A 22,212-nucleotide genomic window follows, 5' to 3' on the forward strand; every position below is an offset into this window, starting at 1 on the left:
ACACTGTTCTAGAGGCATGGTTCCTCATCCAGCGGGGGATACGTATATGTGTGGAATGGATTGCTTTCACACATATGCCCCTGTCACTGGATTAGTGTGCATGCCCCAGAGTGGCTCGGAATAATGAGCAAGCGGGCTGGGGGTCGGGGCTGGGGGTCTTGCCTATGTAGCCAGTGCCTCGGGACACTCTGGTGTTTATTCACAATAATAAGCCTGCAGCAAATAACCTCTGACTCTTCCACAGATATTTGGAAGCAAATAGCCATGTAAACAAGCCCATAGGTGCTCCCTATAGCACATTTCTCAAGCTCTTGCTTGGTAATGTTGACAGCAAAATCTAGTGGGAAGCCGTGCTCTGGTCTTTCTGCATAAACCAGTAAACCTTGGTAAACCTCATGAATAGTCCTGAAACATTACAGTCCCTTATAGAGTAGACCATAGAGGCATCATTAGTTCCACATGCAGTGGAACGAAACGGGCTGCTATTTCTTTTTGAATCATATTAAGTAGATGTTATGAAATATATTCCTACCCCACATGACCCTTACTTTTATTTATAAATGCCGGCTTAAATGTGGACCCTGAGAAGAAATGTTTTGCACTTCACTATTTGTGCTTTGGATAGTAGGGTCATGGGTTGGGACTCAGGACCAGCAACTGAGTTACAGCTGCCCATCACTGAAAATGGTTAAAATATGGTTAAAAGCTGGGACTCGTGCTACATGATTGAGCTAAGGGGTGGTCTGAAGTCTGCAAAGGTTGACGTCCACTGCAAGGTATTATTTATATTTATCTGTTGCTCTTCTCTCTCTCCCTTGAGAGAGGGACTTAGCTTAATGTTAGGACTCTTCTACACAGCTGCAATTATAACGTTATAAGTGCATTATAAAAATGTGACACTAGATGCCAATGTAGAGCTCAATGGCAAATTGCATATATATATATATCGGGGAGTTTTCATAGCATTTTCATAGCGTTTTTTATATCTGTGTAGATCCAGCCTTAGAGTTAGTGACTAGCCCAATTGGTTCAGGGATGATGTACAATTGATCATGTACCAAACTGAAACTTGCAACTTGGACAGACAACCACATGGGACCACCTACCCATGAAGTGGAGATGGTTTTAAGAAAACCTTCAGCCACACTTGCTCAGAAATTCAAAGCAGCCATCTTCACCCGTCCCCCCAATTCAATGTCCCTGGCAGCCTTAGGAACTAGAGGCTGATGGAAGGAAGCAAAAGTGGTAGCTCCAAGAATTAGTAATTCAGTTTTAATTTATACCCCACAAAACCAATCTTAGCTGTGTGAAGATGATTAAAAAATAACTCCTACAATAAAGACACGTAACAAATGTGCACACACATTCACAAATTCTCTCCAGGCAGAATAAACTGAATTAAATAGTCAAGGTACTCAGTTTTGTGAGCTACTGAACAAGATGAGTGCCCCAGCTGCACCTGCTTACTTATCAAATGAAAATAAGGATCCTTTGATCACACATTCTAAATCAAAACAAATATACTTCAGAGTTGGAGGGTCACAAATTTGAATTCCACATTTTTGTATCTTCCTTTTGTGCTATAAAGGATAAGAAAATAAATGCAAATGTGTTGTTGGTTTTTTACATAAAAGAGAACAATATATGCTTCTCAGAATATAAATGTAGGGCCTATTGCTCCCTTTGAGCCTCTCTTGCCTATGATCTCGTCTCAGCGATGTCAACTTGGGCTTAGTTGTGAGATTTCAATATTTAGTCCTAACAGTTCTTTTTCTAGGACTCTGCAATATTTTTTATGCTGTTGGCATCCATCTGTCTCAAGGGACAATCGACTGCTTCTCTGGAGGTGAAGACAAACCTCTGTGTTAGCAGCACACAAGTTTTAATTAATTTAATAAATTTTATATTTATGTCTTGCACTCCGGGCTGCCCAGATGCGAAGACTCCCCTCTCAGCATCGCTGATATGGTCTAAAGCAGAGCAATACGTTTGGCACCAGCTGAGCTGCAGGAGTTGCCAGGAGGAGGCATACAAAGCGCCATCCAGCCACCTTAGGGATTTCATTCTGGATTTCTGTAGTGTTTAGTCCTTAGCCTGTTCTTATCCCAAATATATTCCGCTAGGGAGCAGAAGTGTAGGGCCAGAGCTTTCCTTCTCCTAGATGGGCTACCTTCTCAAGTTGAGGAGCCCCATCCTCCCCTCACCTCCCTCTACGATAAGTGCAGAGACCACCTTCTTGACCATGGGACCCACTATTGGTCTTGTCCACTCAATCTTCCGGAGCCTGTCTTCGCATGCAAGGGAAGTCCCTAACTCACCAATGGTTTGAGACCCATCAGCTACCCTCACCTGGTTTAGCTGGCCAGTTGAAGCTATTCCCAGGGTGTGGCCACTGTCGCATCCTAACAACTTCTAGGAGCCACAGGTGGAGCCGAGAGCAGGGTGGGGACCAAAGGTGAACGGATTACCCCAGAAGGGGTCTCCCACCAGAGGTATTAAAGGTAGTAAAGGGACCCCGACCATTAGGTCCAGTCGTGACCAACTCTGGGGTTGCAGTGCTCATCTTGCTTTATTGGCCAAGGGAGCCGGTGTACAGCTTCCGGCTCATGTGGCCAGCATGACTAGGCCGCTTCTGGCGAACCAGAGCAGTGCACGGAAACACCGTTTACCTTCCCGCCGGAGTGGTAACTATTTATCTACTTGCACTTTGACATGCTTTCGAACTGCTAGGTTGGCAGGAGCAGGGATTGAGCAATGGGAGCTCACCCCATCGCGGGGATTCGAACCACCAACCTTCTGATCGGCAACCCCTAGGCTCTGTGGTTTAACCCACAGCACCACCTGCATCCCACCAGAGGTATTACACCTCCCCTAATACCCCATACAGTTGTCAGTTTCAGATTATTTCCTTGGCTACTAATGCTGTGGAGCACTCATTCTAATTTGTTGAGAAAATGTATTTACCATCTGGAAAATGGGTTGATGGTCCTTGCTTTTATATGCACTATTGAAAAAAGAGGTCCATTCCACCGTAGCACAGAATGTCAGGGTGGTGTGTACAGATATTATTATTTTTAAAAAACAAACAACCTTTAAAAGTAGGACATTGCAGGAGTCCCTGTTCTCATGTTGAAGGGAAGCATCTCCTCTTCTGAGCACTAGCTCCCAGTCCTTTGCCGGGCAACCAGCACTTCTGCATGAGAATCAGCAAGGGGCAGATGCCACTTTTCCCTTCCCTCAAAAGGACACAGGGCATTGAATGAGCAGACCAAAAGGGAAAGCAGCTTTCTTTTCTTTTTTTTAATTTTTAAAAGACTTTATTTTATTCCAGCATTTAAAAACACATAAACATATCAAAACATCCAAAAGAAACAAAAACAAGAATCAAATTACATAAAACATAAATACTAAAACATTAAAATGAGTGTCCTACCAAGATTGATATTTTTATTTCAAAACATTCCAGTAATCAGAGGCACGACAATGTTTAAGGAGTGGCAGAGGACCCTGTCCAGATTCATCTGGCAGGGCAAAAGAGCTAGAATTAAATTTAAGCTGCTCACTGATCGAAGAGAAAGAGGAGGGTTCGCGGTCCCGAATTTACAACTATATTATGAGGCCTCGTGCTTATGCTGGATCAAAGAATGGATAGTCTTGGATAACACGGACCTATTGGACTTGGAGGGTTTTAATGCCAGATTCGGGTGGCATGCATACTTATGGCACGACAGGGAAAAAGTACATAAGGGATTTTCCAACCATATTATTAGAGGGTCGTTGCTAGAAGTGTGGAACAGAAGTAAGAGATTGATAGAAAAGGACACCCCATGGTGGCTATCACCAATTGACATCTTGGCAATTAAAAAATTAAACATGGAAGGCCAAAGATGGACCTATACAGACCTCCTGATAAGATCGGATAAAGGATGGAAAATCAGGCCCTATGAAGAGTTAAAAGATAAACTAACGGGGTGGCTACAATTCCATCAAATTAATGCTTTATGGAATGAACATAAAAAAGCTGGAATGAATGAGAAAAAGTCTAAATACCAGGTAGAAATAATAGAAGGGAAGACCAAACTCTTATCCAAAATGTATAATCAATTACTAGATTGGGACACCATGGATGAAGAGGTGAAAGAGGTCATGATTAAATGGGCCGTAGACCTGGGGTACACTCTAGATTATGATAGGTGGATAAAACTCTGGAACAAGGATATGAAATTCTCAGCTTGTGTTGGACTCCGAGAAAACATGGAAAAGATGATGTACTGTTGGTACATCACACCAACAAAATTGGTAAAGATGTATAAGACCGGGAACAAGACCTGCTGGAAATGTAAAAAGAAAGAGGGAGACTTCCACCATATGTGGTGGACTTGTGAGGAAGTGAAGAGGTTCTGGGGTCTTATCTATGATGAACTAAAAAAGATTCTAAAGTATACTTTCCCTAAAAAGCCCGAGGCGTTCCTTCTAGGAATGGTGGGGGACGAGATTAAGAAAGACGACCAAACCCTATTTCAGTACGCAACGGTAGCTGCCAGGATATTGTTAGCGCAGAACTGGAAAACACCTAACATCCCAACAATTAGAGAATGGCAAACTAAGTTATTTGAGTATATAGACCTAGCAATGATGACACAGAAAATCAGGCATGAGAAACATACCAAATTTATTAATGATTGGAATAAATTTATCTCATACATGGAAACGAATTTAGGAAATATCAAAATCACAGTAGGTGTAATATAAAACCTGCGAGGTAGAGACAATAGTTGGTAAAGGACACTGCAGAAGACAATATTGAGAGATAGCTCAAACCGTGGTGGGGGGAAGTCAGACAAAAGTCATAGAACGGTACAATGTTTTAGTATTTATGTTTTATGTAAGGGAAAGCAGCTTTCATTCATACTTTCATTCCAGGTTTTATCTGTCCACCTGTCTTTCCCTCTCTCACACACAGGCATTTCACAATACAGTGGTACCTCAGTTTAAGAACGGTCTGGTTTAAGAACGATTTGGTTTATGAACGCCGCAAAACCGGAAATAGTGTCCCGGTTTGAGAACTTTACCTCCGTCTAAGAATGCGCAAAATATCGTGTGAAGCTCAACATCAAAAAAACGAAGATCATGGCCACTGGTCCCATCACCTCCTGGCAAATAGAAGGGGAAGAAATGGAGGCAGTGAGAGATTTTACTTTCTTGGGCTCCATGATCACTGCAGATGGTGACAGCAGCCACGAAATTAAAAGACGCCTGCTTCTTGGGAGAAGGGCAATGACAGGCCTAGACAGCATCTTGAAAAGTAGAGACGTCACCTTGCCAACAAAGGTCCGTATAGTTAAAGCCATGGTTTTCCCAGTAGTGATGTATGGAAGTGAGAGCTGGACCATAAAGAAGGCTGATTGCCGAAGAATTGATGCTTTTGAATTATGGTGCTGGAGAAGACTCTTGAGAGTCCCATGGACTGCAAGAAGATCAAACGCATCCATTCTTAAGGAAATCAGCCCTGAGTGCTCACTGGAAGGACAGGTCGTGAAGCTGAGGCTCCAGTACTTTGGCCACCTCATGAGAAGAGAAGACTCCCTGGAGAAGACACTGATGCTGGGAAAGATGGAGGGCACAAGGAGAAGGGGGCGACAGAGGACGAGATGGCTGGATAGTGTTTTCGAGGTTACCAGCATGAGTTTGACCAAACTGCGGGAAGTAGTGGAGGACAGAGGTGCCTGGCGTGCTCTGGTCCATGGGGTCACGAAGAGTCGGACACGACTAAACGACAACAACAACAACAAAGAATGGAATCTGAACAGTGGAAGGGCACCAGTGGCAGGAGGCCTCATTAGGGAAAGTGCTCCTCGGTTTAAGAACAGACTTCCAGAACCGATTAAGTTTGTAAACCGAGGTACCACTGTAGTTGGGAAAGTGGTCTGGATGAATTATTAAGCTGCAACTTTGATAAACCGTTCAGTATCTCTCCCCCTACCCCGCCAATCTTTTAGATCATATGTGATTATTCTCATATTTTAGGATAAGCTGCTAGATTTGCAATCCCCACGGTAGTTGCCTTGATCTCTGTTTGCCCCTTCATCCACTGAAAAGAAGATTCTTCTTCCCAGGCCACTCTCCCCCAACTGAACATTAGTCACTGTTTGAGCCTCTGACTGAGCACTATCAGAATATGACCTCCACCTTTAAAATTGTGGCAGGAATAAACAATCCTTAATTGTACAATTTATTCGAATTTCAGAATTTGCTTGCATCAGCTTGAGATGGTTGAGAAGTGAATGGAAAGACGTTGTACGGAAAGAGTTAAGAGGTGTTCTGCTCCAAGCTGATTTGCATGCAGGTCTACAGGGTTATTCTATTTTCTGCACCATCCCATGGTTCTTTTTTTCCTCCCCCCCCCCCCCTTAAGCCTCATTTCTCAATAGAATGCACAACCATTTAGGAAGTTGGTACTCTGAGTGACACCCATTAGTTTCTCATTATTCAGAAAATGGGGCAGTAAAGCAGAAAAAGAATTGTTCTAAAACTCCTTATCAAATCTGCCAAACTTTGTCTTAATGAATGTCAAGGAGTAACGTGGTGCAGTGTTTTTGTTTGTGCATGTGTGTTTAATGATAATGAAATTTAGGACAGGAAGCCTTTACAATTGAAATAAAAAATACCACCTTGAACAACTTTTTAATTACCCTATTTCTGCTGTCTAATTCCTTATGCTTATGCCATTTATGGTATATGTTATTAATCCTGCCCTTCAAATAATAATAATAATAATAATAATAATAATAATAATAATAATAATAATAATAATAAATTTTGCAAATGAGTGATCCTGAACCTTAAAAACATTTGGTTGGGGTAGGGAGCCTTCTAAACTAGAACAGTTCCTTCCTTAGTATTCAGACGGTTGGTCCACAACCCAGTCTTCTATGACTGTCAGCTAATTGACTACTTTTCCGAAGTTTCAGTTGCCTTATTTTGTGTGGGAGAAAGAAACGCATTTTGAACAGGTAGGGAAAAAAAGAAACGTCAATTTAAATTTTGTTTCAGATACGCCAGGTATCTAAAGTGTCAACTCCAAACCTTTTACTGAAAGTTACTGACAGAATTCTTTCTGTATGTTAAATATATAAATTCCACCCTCTGTCTGGAATTATTTATTTGATTAGATTAGCCTTCCACAGCACCCCAAAGGCTTGTGGGGAATAAAAATAGGTAAAAGTCATACAGCTCCTTAAAGTGATTTTAAAAACCACCCCCATTGTACCCTTTCCCAGAGCATCAATAACTAACAGATTAAAAAACAAACAAAAACCAACCACCGCTTAAAGACCCTCAATTTGAGGCCTAAGTCTTACATTATGGTTTTAATTCGACTTCACTTCTACATCATTCCGGAAATGTGAAATGGTATCATTTATGTGTATATATGTATGGTGATTGGGTCGTAGGAAAGTATCACATTTTCATGTCTTGCCGCTAATGACCATGTGCACTGTTCTTAATTTTTAATTTCTTATAACTCATAAGTATTCAGCATCCATAAAATGCCATACATTTTAATTTTTATGCTGTCATTTTTATTTTCATTAACTATTTAGGAGTTCTTTACACATTCAGTAGAGAAGGGTGAAGGGGTGCAGGCAGAGGGGAGCCTTAAATGGCTCAGGACCACAATACCTCATGGACCAACTCTCTCCATATGAACCTACCCTGACCCTGATAGCATCTCCTGAGGCCCCTCTTCGTGTGCCTCCTCCACATGAGGTCCGGAGGGTGGCAACATGAGAATGGGTCTTCTCTGTGGTGGCTCCCCATTTGTGGAATGTTCTCTCCAGGGAAGTTCGCCTGGCACCTTCATTATATATTTTTAGGCACTAGGCGAAAACGTTTCTCTTCCACCAGGCCTTCGGCTGATTAATATCCTACAGCCTTTTAAATGTGTCTGTGGAAGGGGGGTATTGTTTTGATGTTTTGTTTTAATTATTTGTTTTTATTTTGTGAACCGCCCTGAGATCTTATGATCAAGGCCGGTATATAAATCTTATTATAAGATCTTATTATAAATCTTATTATAAATCTAAAAAAGAAAAAAGGGTTGGTAGAGGAATTTTACAGTTTATCAAAATATGATGGCCTGCATCTCACTTTTGTACAAAAAAGCACGGCATAAACATAGTAGTATACACAAGCAAACTATTAATAAATGCATGAAAACTACTTCAAGACAATGCGTCTGATAACATAAGAGACAACAGCTTTTGTCATATTCAGCCTAAAGTTTTGCTTAATTAGAGGGATTTTTTCTCAAGACTTCAGCATAAATGGAGTTATTCTTTAAAAATAAATGAGAATGAGAAAGGAGTTTACATATATGCCCTTTGCAGGCAAAAGTACATTCAACGTTTGAAAAAATGCTCACAAAACAAATATTTCCTCTGTTCATTGCTTAAGGAATACAAGAACAGTGCCAGGCCAGAGGACACAAAATATTTCCCATGTCCATTTGTGATCAGATCGTTTTGTTTGCTTTGTAACACACACAAAAAAACCTTAATAAAAACTTAAAACTTTAAAAAAAACCTCATTTCCTCCTCAGAAGTGCTATTGTTACCATAGCATTAGGTTTCCCAGAACTGTCAAAGCTTTTCTGCAACAGCTTGTTCAAATTCCGATACAAGAACAAAGGGAGAATACAGTGCACTCTTGAGAAATGTATTCCAGTAGGTGCTGCCTGCAGGTGTTTTAGAAGTCTGTACCTCTTTTATGCGAGTGGCAAAACTAATGAAAGGCATGCTCCTATGCTTTGCTGAGCTGTCAAAGGAAGTAGCGAGGATGAGGTGGATTGCAGCCTGCTGCGGAAACACGTCAGGATCGCGAGCCCAGGGTGACAGGGTGTCAAAGCTAACTGGGGACAACTTTCCTAGTCACCACTCATTTCCCCCTGAACGATGCTATAGAAGTGGTAAACAGTCGTGTTGTTAAAATACTCCCCTGCACAGATAAATAAGATGCGCTGCTGCTTCCGTTTTTTACAAACTTGCATCTCCTACACGGCCATGCTCTTGAATGTGCCAGATTAGGAAAGCAGGAAAGAAAGTTCTCCAATCTTTTACAAAAGCCGAGTATTACATAGTAGGTGCCTGACTGTGTTCACTTCTTTGCTTAAATTACATTAGATGTGTCGTGATTGCTTTGTCAAACTCTGTCTGACAACATGATAATAAATTTATTCATCCCTTGCAAGTTTCCTGTCAGTGGGTTACACTCATTGTATATAGCATGGCTTTAAAAAAAGAAAAAAAGAACTATTCGTTTATATACTGCCATCAATGTGCACAGCATTTCATAATGAAACATACGACGACAACAGCAACAAACAACCCCCACTTTGAGGAGCTCCCTATCTAATAATTAATACAAGGAGTGGAAACAGAAGGAGGGGAGGAAGATGTGAGTAAGGGAAATGGGGAATTATGCTGAAGAACTAAATAAAAGGTTTAAATTAGGGTGGCTCATCTGGGCCCTCTAGCTGTTGTTGGCTTGTGACTCCCAACAGCAAACCCCTCCAGGAAGTATGACCAATTGTCAGGGATGATGGGAGCCACAGGTTTCCCAGCCATGGTTTACAGGGGTCAGCAATTTTTTTCAGCAAGGGGCCGGTCCACTGTCCCTCAGACCTTGTGGAGGGCCGGACTATATTTGGGGGAGGGATGAACAAATTCCTATGTCCCACAAATAACCCAGAGATGCATTTTAAATAAAAGGACACATTCTACTCATGTAAAAACTCGCTGATTCCTGGACCGTCCGCAGGCTGGATTTAGAAGGTGATTGGGCCAAATCCAGCCCCCAGGCCTTAGTTTGCCCACCCATGGTTTAAATCAGGGGTCAGCAAACTTTTTCAGCAGGGGGCCAGTCCACTGCTCCTAAAACCAGTGTGGTGTAGTGGTTAAGAGCAGTAGACTCGTAATCTGGGGAACCGAGTTCGCATCTCCGCTCCTCCACATGCAGCTGCTGGGTGATCTTGGGCTAGTCACACTTCTTTGAAGTCTCTCAGCCCCACTCACCTCACAGAGTGTTTGTTGTGGGGGAGGAAGGGAAAGGAGAATGTTAGCCGCTTTGAGACACCCTAAAAGGGGGTGAAAGGTCAACTGGCCTTTAAGTGTAAACCGAACTGAATTTCCCTGAGATAGTGCCCTAAGACACTGGTCGTGTCTGGTCCTCGTAGCATCATCTGGATTACAGGACAACCTGGCAGCCTAATATTCTTTCTCTCTCTCTTTCAGAAGATAAGGCAAACCTGACAGTGAATGGCTCTAGTCAGCTTCCAAATGCTGAAGTGGTCTCTTTTATACCTGAGCCTGGAGCTACAGCAGTGCTTGTCACCTCCGCAGCAGTAGCAACAACATCTACACCCTCATCATCAACTTCTTCCAAGAGCACAAATGGGACTACTAATGCCATTTCTGAATCAGAAGAGGAGAAAGCCAAAAAACTGCTTTACTGCTCATTATGCAAAGTGGCTGTGAACTCCCTATCACAGCTAGAAGCACATAACACAGGTGAGTATCTGCCAGAAATAACTAAAAGCATCATTGAGGGGTGGGAGGAGGGCTGAAAGAAGTTAATATAATTGGCATTTAGACATGGTGGTGTATGTAATAATTCTTTGCCTCTCCTTTATTTATTTTTTAAAGGAGAGGGTGTTTTATGTAAAATATACAGTGGCAATTACGGTACTAGATTCCTGTCTGCAGACAACACAGGATGCATAAATCCTGTTCTTTATTAAAGCTCTGAATCATCTGGTTATACGGAAATAGGCATCTACTGCATGCTTAGCGCTGCCATTTCCTGTGAATGCGCTTGTTGCCCAGACTGATGGTTTCGCCCAACTTCCTGGGCTCTGTATTTCGCCCTCTTACTCCAGGAAATGCTGTTGCAGAACAAAAAAATCAGAAGGCAGTTTTCACGATTTCACATTTCAAGGAGAACCTTTGAAGGCCACCTCACATGCATATCCTTCAACATTTCTCCAATGAAAATAGGGACGTCCTATTCCATTATTCTTATTACCATTACCATTACCATTGTTTTATTTATAGCGCTCCCATCTGACTGGGTTGCCCCAGCCACTCTGGGCAGCTTCCAACCTATATTAAAACATAACAAAACATCAAACATTTAAAAACTTCCCTATGCAGGGCTGCCTTCAGATGTCTTCTAAAGGTTGTAGAGTTGCTTATCTCCTTGGCTTGGGGGTTACATAACTCCATAGCCTCCAACATTTCCCCAATGAAAATAGGGACGTCCTAAGGACGCGGTGGCGCTGTGGGTTAAACCACAGAGCCTAGGACTTCCCAATCAGAAGGTCGGCGGTTTGAATCCCCGCGACGGGGTGAGCTCCCGTTGCTCGGTCCCTGCTTCTGCCAACCTAGCAGTTCGAAAGCACATCAAAGTGCAAGTAGATAAATAGGTACCGCTCTGGTGGGAAGGTAAACGGCCTTTCCGTGCGCTGCTCTGGTTCGCCAGATGCAGCTTAGTCATGCTGGCCACATGACCCAGAAGCTGTACGTTGGCTCCCTCAGCCAATAAAGCGAGATGAGCGCCCAACCCCAGAGTCAGCCACGACTGGACCTAATGGTCAGGGGTTTCTTTATCTTTAAGGAAAAGCAGAACATTCCGGGATCAAATCAGAAACCGGGATGGCTTCTGTTAAATTCGGGACTGTCCCTGGAAAATAGAAACACTTAGAAGGTCTGCATATGGTAACTGCTGAAAAGGCCTTTCCTGATGTTCTCAGTGATCAGGGTAACACTGGTCAGCTGCTGCTTATTCAGTGTGTCTCTCCATTCCTATGTAGGACCTACACGCCTTTTGTCCTGGTGCAAGGACTATCCAGTGCTGGCACAGGAAGGGCTCTGTAAGAGACATTTTAAAAATAAATAAATAAGGAAGCCTTCAGAAATTCTCCCCATCTGAATTTCTCCAAGGGTTTTGGAGTTCCAAATTAGCCTGGTCTCATTTCCAAAGCCAAACCAATGTAATGGAAACCCTCCATCACTCATTTTTATTATTTATTTATTTTATACATGGCATCGTGCATGTTCAGTTTGCCTCAACTTTCAGTTCCTTTGTGTCTTTCAAGAGCCAGTGTAGTGCAGTGCTCGAGAGGGTCTGTCTTTGAACTGTGGAGACTCTGATTCAAATCTTCACCCAACCATGGAGATGGCTGAGCGATGTTGAGCCAGTCACTATCTCTTTGCCCTGCCTAACTGGCAAGTTTGGTGTGAGGACAGAGGGGCCTTGGTGGAAAGGCAGTATATAAATCTAAGAAATAAAATAATTTCCCCCTCTCTCCAAATTTACCGTGTGCCTTTGCATCACTGGTAGACACAATTGCATCGAGACTCCTTTCTGTGGAGTATTTTCCCTAAGTGAATATTTTGATTATTTGTATTGATAAAATATGGCCAAAAAAGCCCACCATCCGATCGTGATGTGATTATACAGTGTTTGTATATTCTTGCATGTTTCTCCAAGGGACATGAGCACATGTATGAATGAGTAAAGCACCTCATAAATAATACTGATGTAAGCATATGTCTTAAATCTGCTTCCCCTCCCCAGTGTTTTAACTAGGTATAAGTATGTTATTGTGGCAGAAGCCTTTGTGAGCTAATATCACTCATGCATAAGAAAAAGTAATGCATGAGTGGTATTAAGTAGATGAAATGAACCAAGTAACTGAAAGAATATAGATTTTAAAAACCTACTATTGCTTCTGCGGGAGAAGTTAATTATGCCTGTGAATCTCATACCTCAAAGTGTTTTTTTGCCTTTGATTTTTTTTCTTTAAAAAAAGACCGATAACAAGAAGCCATATTTTCCTTCTGTTTCCCTCATGATGGTAACAAACTGCAGAACAAAAGTCCTGTGTGCCTTTTTTTCATGCAGTCTTTACTTATTTTCTGGTGAATAGAAGCTGCTTGCATAACTTGAAAGTTGCTGGAACCCTAGAAACACCACTGGTGTTTCCCAGACACAGAATTGCTGGTTGAGAGTAAAGTGGACTGCAACAGGAGAATTAATGGCCAGGGAGTGGGTGGGTGGTTTTTTTCCTTGTGGACCAGTTCTCTGCCACACCTCCCCAGAGAAACTTCCTTCCTCCATAGAGCTTATTTCCAGTCATTGAGCCAAATGTGGGATGAATGGGGGAAAATGGAGATAGCTCAGTTGGTAGAGCATGAGACTATTAATCTCAGGGTCGTGGGTTTCAGCCCCACATTGGGCAAAAGATTCCTGCATTGCAGTGAGTTGGACTTAGATGACCCCGGGTCCCTTCCAACCCTACCATTCTATGAATCTATGAAATGGAAGGTCACGGGAGAATCAAATGATGGGAGGAAATGGCCCGGCACCTACACATCTGCCTACTGATTCCCCTTTGCCCCCTACATTAAGCACTTTGAGTCAAACTCAGGAGGACTGGGGTTTTCCAACCCTCATGTAGTTCTGTCCTTGGTTTCTGGTTTTCTCATGAAATTCCATTGTTAGGTGAACAAGCTGAAAAGCTTTCACTTCAGCAAAACAGATAGGTGATCTGTTTTGCTGAATTGAAAGCTTTTCAGCTTTCTCGTGCTTTCATTTGTAGCACTGGGTGAACATGATTTTCCAGCACTTCTCCTTTGTGCTGAAATAAAAACTATTTTTTAAGATGGCAAAAATGACTTACAGATCAAAAGGAAAAACAAAAAAATTCCTTCCAGTAGCACCTTAAAGACCAACTAAGTTAGTTCTTGGTATGAGCTTTCGTGTGCATGCACACTTCTTCAGATAAGTAATTGTGAGGACAACTCTATTTCCTGGAGAAAAAATATTTTCCTCCACCTATGCCAAGGATTCTAAAGTGGTGGATTCTGGGAGACTCTTTTAAAGGGTCACCAAGATCCATATAGTTGGAACTATGGATTATGTGGCAAAAGAGGATTTTTCTTAATCAGTGCCTGTAATGATAGGTGGTTCCTGAACAATCTCACAGTTCAGCAAAGGGTTTCTCATTGAGAAGCATTTAAAAACTTAACTTCACAGAACACGGGTGGGACAGACTCCCATCATTCCTTACTGTCAGGGAACTGCCATCGGCTCAGGGGGGAGAGGGGAAAAGCCGGATGGATTACAGAGAGCCCCCAAAGATCATGGGAAGCAGCTCCTCCTCAGCGGAGGAGAGTAACCACGCCTCCAGTGGAGAGGAGCTTCAGGGCTCGGAGGAGGCGAGGCGGTGCCAGGACACCTTGCCTGGGCAAAGCGGGGAGGAGAGAGGTCCTCCGTTACCCACACCCTCCTTGCGCAGTAAGCTTTTGCACCGAGAGGGGAGGCGCAAACTCGGCGTCAAGAAACTGCTTTGCTGGGGAAAGTTTAAGGACCGCCCACTCACGAATTCTGCCAGTGAATGAGCCAGCCACAGGAGAGTGGCACTCTGCATAGAGAAAATTTATTTTGGCATCAAAAGCAAGGCTTCACAGCCGAGCAGGGAGGCATTTGCCTGCTTGCTCTGGAGCAACCCCTTGGAGCCCTAACATTTACCATTGGCCATTTTGACCTGGGCTGATAGGAGCCCAGCATCAACGCAAGTTCCCTACACATGGCAAACAAAAAGGCTTAGTATAATGTTTGGAAGATTGCAATGGCCAAGAATATAACTGGTAAATCTGGTGACATGAAGGCAAAGAAGCAGTCGAACTTCTCTATTCTACCTGGTAGATCTTGATTTCTTACATTTCAGAAAACAACCTACATGATTCCTTACGCAAGCCAATGAGAGAAATATGGACTTCTTGATTAAAAGGATGGATTAAATACATAAATGCAGTTATACTTACTTGTATATAATCTAGTCATCTCCATACTGGCTTTCCATGCTGACGTGTTAAGTTTTCGTTGTTTTAGTCTCTCCTGAGTTTGGGGGTGGGGTGTTGTTTTGTTACTGCTTGTAAGAAGATATTGTTCACTTTCAAAAACCCAAGGAAAAAGAAGGAAAAAATGCCTTTGGGCAGGTAACAAAAAAAGCAAAGCCCTTCCTTCATAGTTACCCTATGTGTAAATATGGAAAGTGATGGAAATGGTATTATGGCTGAAAATGTTTAGTTGGTCATTTAAGGGAGAAACAATCTCTGATGCTTTCGCAATGTGGCTCATCAGGTTCCAAGCACAAGACAATGGTTGAGGCTCGGAATGGAGCCGGTCCAATCAAGTCTTACCCTAGACCAGGATCCAGGCTGAAGGCTCAGAATGTCACTATGGGCTCAGGACTGCAGAACAAAACATTTCATTGTGAGATCTGTGACGTCCATGTCAACTCAGAAATCCAACTTAAGCAGGTATGGCGACATCATCAGGAATCACTGGGTTTGCATAGCGCATGCCACATTCATGGATCACGGGAGTCCTTTGTTTCGTATCACACGCTCGTCGGATTAAATGGCTAATTTTAATTTGGCAGACCAAATTCCACATGTTAGCAAAGGAATCCAGCTGCCTTGTACAAAAATATGGTACCAGATCCTGAATCTCAGGTTTTGCTTTTAAATTGCCAGATATATAAACCTCATAGGTGCTCAAGAACAAGTCTGAAAATATTTAGGCAGGATTTGCTAATGGCTGAGAGCCGCTTCCTCTGCTGATGAGAACAGCTTGTGTACGGGCCGGGATGATTCCAGTCAGCCGCTGTGTGCTGGCATGGTACTGGCTGCAGCACTTGCAGCCTCCCAGTGCTTAAATATATAGGGATGAGAATTCCCTTCTTTCCTGGATCATCACCATCCATCTGCTGCTGGCAATTTCACATGGTAAGACCAGTGCTGTCATCCAGCACCTTCTCCTCTTTTTTGATGCACAATCTATCGCTTTGATTTTATTGTCTCCTAATGAAAATCTGAGTATACACAGATTTTTAAGTAATAAGTTTGGGAGTTTTTTTTAATGTACCTGATTTGTACAATCATAATATCTAAATGTTCCGGTTGCATGGTTTTACTGGGGTTTTACTACTGAAATCTAAATCTGCTGGAGCTCTATGCATTTTATTTTCTTGGAGTAAGTTCACAGATTTGCACCATAACTGCAGCAGGTGATATACAGTGTTAGTCAAACCCAATTGAAATCACTGGACTTGTGTAACTGAAGTCCCCTGATTCCTTTGAGTTTACTCCAATTATGGCTAACATTAGATATCATCCGGTATTAGGTAATGACTTTTAAACTGAACATTTTTTGTTTTGTTTTACATTTCCAGCACATTTCCAGCAGAAGACACAAGGACAGAGTTGCAGGGAAGCCTACAAAACCGAAATATAGCCCTTATAACAAACTACAACGTAGTCCAAGTATTCTAGCAGTAAGTGTTGCCTGAGCATAGCAGTATATTTTTCCGTAACTGGGGGATTCCAAGTGCACTCAAGTTTAGGTGTATGTCAAATGTGAATCTGCCAGTCCACACACAAAGGAAGTTAGCTGCTGCTGGAGGAGAGGAATAAACCATCTGAAATAGAATGAGTAGCGTGTCTTATTTTTCTTTTTAGAAATGCACTCCATCTCTTTTAAAGGCCGAAGCAGTGCACGTTAGGGGAATACATTTCTGCCTTTAAGCAAGCCTTTTTTGCAATGTCCCGTTCTTCTCATGGTTCCAACTGAAGGCAACAGCAGGCAATGCTTAAATTGAACCCTAGAGGGTGGAACAGACTCCACTGCATTTCTCTTGATTGTTTCTCACCTTCCTCTTGCCCATTCCAACGGCAGCTATTAAAACTACTGTGGTGCTACGGAATAGTTCCAAGTCCTCAAAAAAACAGAGCTTATCTTGCAATGTAGAAATCCTTCCCCACATAATTTCTCTTTCGTGGGCACTCATGTCCAGGATACAGTGTTGGAAGATTCTGTGACCATCTCTGTGTTAGGGAAGATATCTAGAAGAGGCTTTCAAGGGCTGCCAGCCATGATGGCTATGCTCTGCCTTAAGGGTCGGATGCAGTGATGCTTCTAGATACCAGTTGCTGGAAAGCACAGGAAGGGAGAGTTTGCTTGGGTCTTGCGTGGCCAGGAGGCTGGAGCAGCTGGGCCATTTCCCTGATCCGGCAGACTCTTCTTATGTTCTTACGATGGGTGTGAGCCTCCTACAGAAAGAGGCTCCCCACTGAAGTCGGCCACCATTATTTTTAATGAACCTTGAGTGCATCCACGGTGCGCTGCAAGCCAAGGATGCCTAAGGAACGTATATTCTCAGTTTTAAAGTGCAGCACGTTCCAAATGACCTTTAGAAGCAAGCAAGCAAACAAACAAACACTAATATCCTTGCATAATTATAAAGAATAAAATTAAAATGCTTCAGGCTATATCCACTTATTAGTTTCACGGTAGGGGAGCTGAAGCAGGTGCGTGCTGGAGCACAAGACCCAGTTAAGTGTTTAATTTGTATCTGTAGGCAGGCAGTGAGTGGGTTTGGGCAGCTCTGAGGACCAACTTCATACATTGCTGCTTGTACAATGTTTTCAGGACTTTTGACCACCACTGTTGTCTCTGAAAGTATAGTCAGGGTCCATGAAGCTGACTACCTCAAGAGGTGCTATCAGGCAACTCTGCATACACATCTTTCTCAGTTAATAAAGTGCATTAACCACTTGTGCATGCTAATTTTAGCTGTATCAGGGACTGTCGGGGGGAAATCACCTGCTGACTCCTATCCACAAATAGAAGCGAAAACGAAGAAAATAAACCGGTAATGGTAGGCTGTCAGTGCCCTTTAGAAAAATAATCACATTAACCTTGGCAAGAAACATTTTAGTGGGTCAATTCTGCTAATCCATATAATGCGCAGCGATATTGACATTCGGTAGAAGGTTAACCTTAATGCAAATAGCTAATTGCAGTCTGCTTTACAGTGTTATGGCATCACTTGGATGTTTTTAACCTCCTAGGCAAAAAATTTAAAAAAGGAGGAGGTGGAATTTTAAAGCACTTATTCGTTTGCTTAGGTATTTATACCCCACTTTTCCGGGCAAAATCTTCCAGAAAACAGCTTACAACATAGTCAGTGCAGCACAATGTAATTATGTGTGTGTGTGTGTGTAAAGAACCTGTTAAAAATAACATTAACATATGCAAACCCAATAAAGACAAAACACTGAACAAATAGTAATGTTTAAAGCATGTATAAGCATTAGCAATTGAAACAGAAAAAAGTCAGTAAAGTAACTGAAGAAAAGGAAGGGCCAAATGTACATCCCATAGTAGGGAGTTCAGCAGTGATGGGGTCACTATGGAAAAGGCCCTGCTGTCTCTCATACTTACTAATGTAGCTGAGCTTGTAAGGAGGGCAAGGGAACCCCTTGGTTGTCACAAGCTGCTGAACTGGAACTTACAAACCATCTTCAAAGGGTGCTCCACATTTGGTGCACTGCACTTGTCTAGTCTGGATGTAAGCAGGTAACAAGTAACCATGGCAAGGTCTGCTTTTCTTTCCTAGGTAGGGGCAGAACAGGTAAACCAGCCCAAGCTGATAAAAGGCCCTCATTGCTGCTGGTCTTCCCTGTGGAGGTTGGGGGCATTTATTTGTTTTGGTCCCCTCCCCCATTTTATATTGTGAACTGCCCTAAAATCTTCGCATAAAGGGCGATTTAAAAATTTAAATAATTAATAATAATAATAATAATAATAATAATAATAATTAGTGTTTTTTTCAGCTGGAGCACGCCAGAGCACAATTTGGGCACCTCTCCCCGCCTGCTTCTTGCCTTTACATACTTCTGAGAAGCCCGACACAAACATTTCATGTCAAAACAGAAGCTGGCCTGCGTATGCGAGTCTACACTTTTTTTTTAGATCTATGACTCCACGTAGCTCCTAGCTGCTCCTTGCTATACTTGGTCAAGCTATAGGGCGGCACCAATTTGTATTTCTTTTTCATCAATCTGACTCCTGTGTAGCGGTGGCGGGCTTTAAGCTTTCCAACCAGACCTCTGCCATTGCATGTGTGTGCATTTGTGCAAGGGCCCTTCCTAGCTGCCCTAGCCAACTGCCTGAATCTAAGAGAACAAGGGAGGTTCTCTTTTTATTAGATCTGCACCAGAACCAGGGGTGACCCCCCACACCAGCTAGGGAGACTGCTTGCCATAGTTTTTAGCACGTCCGCAGGTGGTGAACGTGGCTGTTGTCAAACCTGTTCAGGGCTGCCTCAAGTCTCCCAGAGATTGTAACAACTTCTTGAGTTCTGGCACTTAACTGTTCTTGAAAAAACAGCACTGGTTGTTGTTGTTGTTGTTGTTGTTGTTGTTGTTGTTGTGTGGATTCTCCCCTCCTTTTTGGTTGGTCTCATAAATGGGTGAAATTACCATTTAATGTTTTTTGCCCCTTCTTCCTGTAGGCAAAACTCGCATTCCAGAAAGATATGATTAAGCCATTGGCCCCTGCGTTCCTTTCGTCTCCTCTTGCTGCTGCCGCTGCCGCGGCAGTATCTACTGCTTTAACTCTTCCTCCACGTCCTTCAGCGGCTTTGTTCCAGACACCTGCAATACCCACGGCTCTCCTAAGGGCAGGGCACGGCCCCATCCGAGCTACTCCCACATCTATCCTGTTTGCACCCTACTGATGATTGAATCAACAGCATCTCATTGCTACGGCCATTTGGAAGAGAGACCGGAGGAAGCAAATAAAGATTCTGTATTTTTCCAGTGACTGCGTTTTTAAGGCACTAACGCTTGAAAGCGGGTTGTGGGACTCTGCATCGACGGGTATTGCAATCTAGACAACAGAGGCTTGTTGTTGTTTTGGAGTTGGTTTCGTTTGGTTGTTTCAACGAACACAACTTGGATCGATGGTTTACGAAACGTTTAATTGTGCACAAAATATAGCGAGAGTTCATCCGCTTTTTAACTTAGACACACGACATGCGTTAAAAAAAACAACAAAGAACATGGGATATTTTCCTGTCTGACTTGAAAACTAGGATCTTCCTCCCTCACTGCAGCAAAAACTAGGTGAAACAAATGCTTGAATTGCTGACGACAGCTCGAGAACAGATTGCAACTTATTTCCTATGTGCTCCTGTTGCTAGGGATTGTGTGTTGTTTTGGGGCTCCGTGCTATTGTATTTTGTGTAGTACCCGAGTTTTACCTCTCCTTCGATTTTAAAGCATTTTAGTTGCCGTGTAAATGTTTGGAAGCAGAGCAGCCCTGGAGCTTTTTCTTTTAAAGAATTTAATGTATGTCTTTAATTTAACATTTTATTTAGAGAGATCCAGAATAAGAAAGCCATATATGAGATCGTTAAGATTGTGACTCATTTACTATTTTCATTTAACTTATTTTGCTTTGGTTCCCACACCCCTCCCACTGGTGTTGCTAAACAACCGTTTCAAAAGAGAGTTTCCTAATTTATATGTTTACCACATTTCGCGCTTGTTGAGGCAGCGGACCAGTGTATTTATTCATAAATATATTTGCCATTTCTAAACTTCTTTCCTATATGATGACGCTACATAGAGTTGTGGCTCCCAATGCAATAATGTACAGAAAATAAGATATTTATAAAATTAAGTGTCTCTTCTCTTAATATATTGCTGTTCCGGCCCTTTTCTTCCCTTGGGTTCCCCCACTTCATTTTATAAAGGTGATCCGGATACCGAAGACACACCAGGTGTCGTTTGGGACAACAAGGATAATCTCCAAAAACATCTTTACCTGCAGTCTGTAAAGAGTAAAATATATGTGTATTTTTTAAAGAAGGCACGTTTTTAATAAAACAACATGGAAAAATAGCAAACTGTTTATTAATGAGCAAAAGAATTCGCGTGGAACCTTTAAATGAGACCTCTGTTTGAAAACAGCATCATTATGGCACAGCACACTAGGAAGTTACCAAACGGCGGCACAGTCACTTGATTACACCGTCATTGTTAATGAATGACTGAAATTATGAATACATGGATATAATGTACTTTGCATATCACTGTGGAATGCTTAATGTCTTGCTGTGCTGTGTTTTTAATTCGGTGAAAGCAATAATGGGAAACCGTATGAGATACACCTACCTAAGGCTGCGGTTCTGTGGTCCTTGGGAGGGCATTCCAGGAGCCCATAGGACAGATCGGGTCTCCCTCCCTGACGTTGGAGAAGAAGATCCAATGTCAGGTCCTCCCTGCCACCACTGGATCATTCAACTGGAGTACCAACATCAGTATGGGGAAAAGAGCTGTGTTGCGGGAGCAGCAGCAAGCAGGGTTAAAAATGCATACGTGTTGAGAGTCACCTCTAATTTTCTCCCTCCCTTTTTCTTCCCACTGTTTCCAACGGGAGGGCAAAGTTTTTTAGAAGATGGTGATGATGATCTAAGAACCTGGAAATGGATGGAACAATGCAGAGCATTCTCTTCGCTGCACTCGAGCTTGGCATGGCATAAGACAGGCATAGGCAAACTCCGGCCCTCCAGATGTTTGGGACTACAATTCCCATCATCCCTGACCATTGGTCCTGTTAGCTAGGGATGATGGGAATTGTAGTCCCAAACATCTGGAGGGCTGGAGTTTGCCTGTGCCTGGCATAGGATAAGGTGGTTAAAGCACCTTTGGATTCCTTGCTAAAGTGAGCGATGCCCTGAGCACACATCCCTGCACAAAACACTTCCGAAATGAACTCCAGCAGTCTGGTGCCATTATAGTTCAAGTAGAGCTGTCTTTTTGATACATGGCTCACTGGCCCAGAAACATTCCCCATATGGTATCGTTGAATCACACTGCTTAATTTGTAGCATAGTAGTGCCACTAAAAAACAACCTGGAATTAATTTTGGATAGCCAGGTGAAGCTAGTGAACCTTGGGATGAATGGCCTGTGTTGTACACCCGCATATGTTTGGAAATTTCTAAATCACATTTGCTGCTGGGATTTTAGAAGGGACTGTACCTTAGCTACAACATGTGGTCCATAAGAGTTTGAAGGCTGGGATGTGTAGAAAATGCGTGAAAGGATGTGGGGTTATTTCCGCTCAAGCAGGGGGAGCTGTTTTGGCATTATACGTTTTAAAACACTGGATGGAAACTTTTGCCTAATGAAGTTTTGGAGCAAGATGATCTGCAACTGGTAAATGCCCATGTTTTAGTTGCTTGAAAAAGATATTCTGCTGTGGGTTATGGACAATGCATATTAGCCATTTGGAA

General features: G+C 42.6%; 1 protein-coding gene across 9 annotated transcripts in view; it reads left to right on the forward strand.

The window, feature by feature from the left end:
* The window catches only part of ZNF385B (zinc finger protein 385B), a 146,803-nt gene extending 125,801 nt beyond the window's left edge, over positions 1–21,002 (forward strand). For 8 of the 9 annotated variants that reach the window (XM_028748315.2, XM_028748302.2, XM_077916540.1 and 5 more), the window contains 4 exons: positions 10,293–10,568; positions 15,208–15,386; positions 16,301–16,402; positions 19,424–21,002. In XM_028748315.2, the coding sequence (XP_028604148.2) occupies positions 10,293–10,568; positions 15,208–15,386; positions 16,301–16,402; positions 19,424–19,648 (782 nt within the window). In that variant the 3' untranslated portion in view covers positions 19,649–21,002. The remainder of the gene's footprint in view (positions 1–10,292; positions 10,569–15,207; positions 15,387–16,300; positions 16,403–19,423) is intronic. The other variant, XM_028748307.2, reaches the window with a different exon arrangement.
* Positions 21,003–22,212: the final 1,210 nt, after the last annotated feature.

The sequence above is a fragment of the Podarcis muralis genome, chromosome 1, assembly GCF_964188315.1.
Source record: "Podarcis muralis chromosome 1, rPodMur119.hap1.1, whole genome shotgun sequence".
Taxonomy (NCBI): Eukaryota; Metazoa; Chordata; class Lepidosauria; order Squamata; family Lacertidae; genus Podarcis; species Podarcis muralis.